The sequence below is a fragment of the Suricata suricatta genome, chromosome 11 (assembly GCF_006229205.1).
Source record: "Suricata suricatta isolate VVHF042 chromosome 11, meerkat_22Aug2017_6uvM2_HiC, whole genome shotgun sequence".
NCBI lineage: Eukaryota > Metazoa > Chordata > Mammalia > Carnivora > Herpestidae > Suricata > Suricata suricatta.
Window position 1 is genome coordinate 49,657,194 of NC_043710.1, and position 884 is coordinate 49,658,077.

The window sequence follows — 884 nt, forward strand, 5'->3', positions numbered from 1 at the left end:
TGGTACACCATCCAGTTACTCCTTGGTTTTCCTGGTTCTTTCAAAAACAGGTGTTTTCTTCAAGAAAAATGTCATTTCTGCAAAGCACTTTGGCTCTTTTTGATTTCTTATATGTTAGTGACCAATTTTTCAGGGAAAGGACAACAAAAGAGTTGCCCCCCTGAATAATTAAAAAAATTATACCATGATAAGATGGGGAAGTTGTGTCAATAGCTGCATAAGATTCAAGGAATTTAGTTGATAATAAAGTGAAATTAAATGCCATGACTTATAGATTAATTGAATCTTTTTATTACATTTTTGATATTCAGAATAAAGAAGATGATTATTCTGATCTACTCTACATTTGCAGATGTCACTAAAAATGAATGCACCATCTTAGAAATATTAAGTTTTGCAACACTGAAAACATTCCAACTAAAACAGCGTGATCATCTTCTTATAAAGGGGATTCTTGGAATGGTTGGTAGTAATTGAGGGCAATTCTGAAGCCCTCAAAATCTGGACTATATAGTTTTATAGGTTATATTGACATATGGTTAGCATGTAGTGACTTCTTACTGAAAAAAGAGACAAACTATGAGAGAAGCAAATCAAACACAGGTGACGGAATTCCTCCTTCTGGGACTCTCTGATGACCCACACACCCAGAAGTTGCTATTCATTTTATTCCTGGCTGTCTACCTCATCACTGTGCTTGCAAATCTACTTCTCATGTGCCTTGTTCAGGTTGACTCCCGGCTTCACACACCCATGTATTTTTTCCTCTGCAACTTATCTCTAGCTGACCTCTGCTTTTCTACCAACATCGTTCCTCAAGCCCTAGTCCACCTGCATTCCCAGAAGAAGGTCATTTCATTCACACGTTGTGCAGCTCAGCTTCT

At 37.2% G+C, this 884-nt stretch overlaps 1 protein-coding gene across 1 annotated transcript in view; it reads left to right on the forward strand.

The window, feature by feature from the left end:
• The first annotated feature begins 579 nt into the window (after positions 1 to 579).
• Positions 580 to 884, forward strand: part of LOC115272522 (olfactory receptor 2D2-like) — an 817-nt gene continuing 512 nt past the window's right edge. Inside the window, exon 1 of the mRNA XM_029915572.1 lies at positions 580 to 879. Coding sequence (XP_029771432.1) covers positions 580 to 879 — 300 coding nt within the window. The remainder of the gene's footprint in view (positions 880 to 884) is intronic.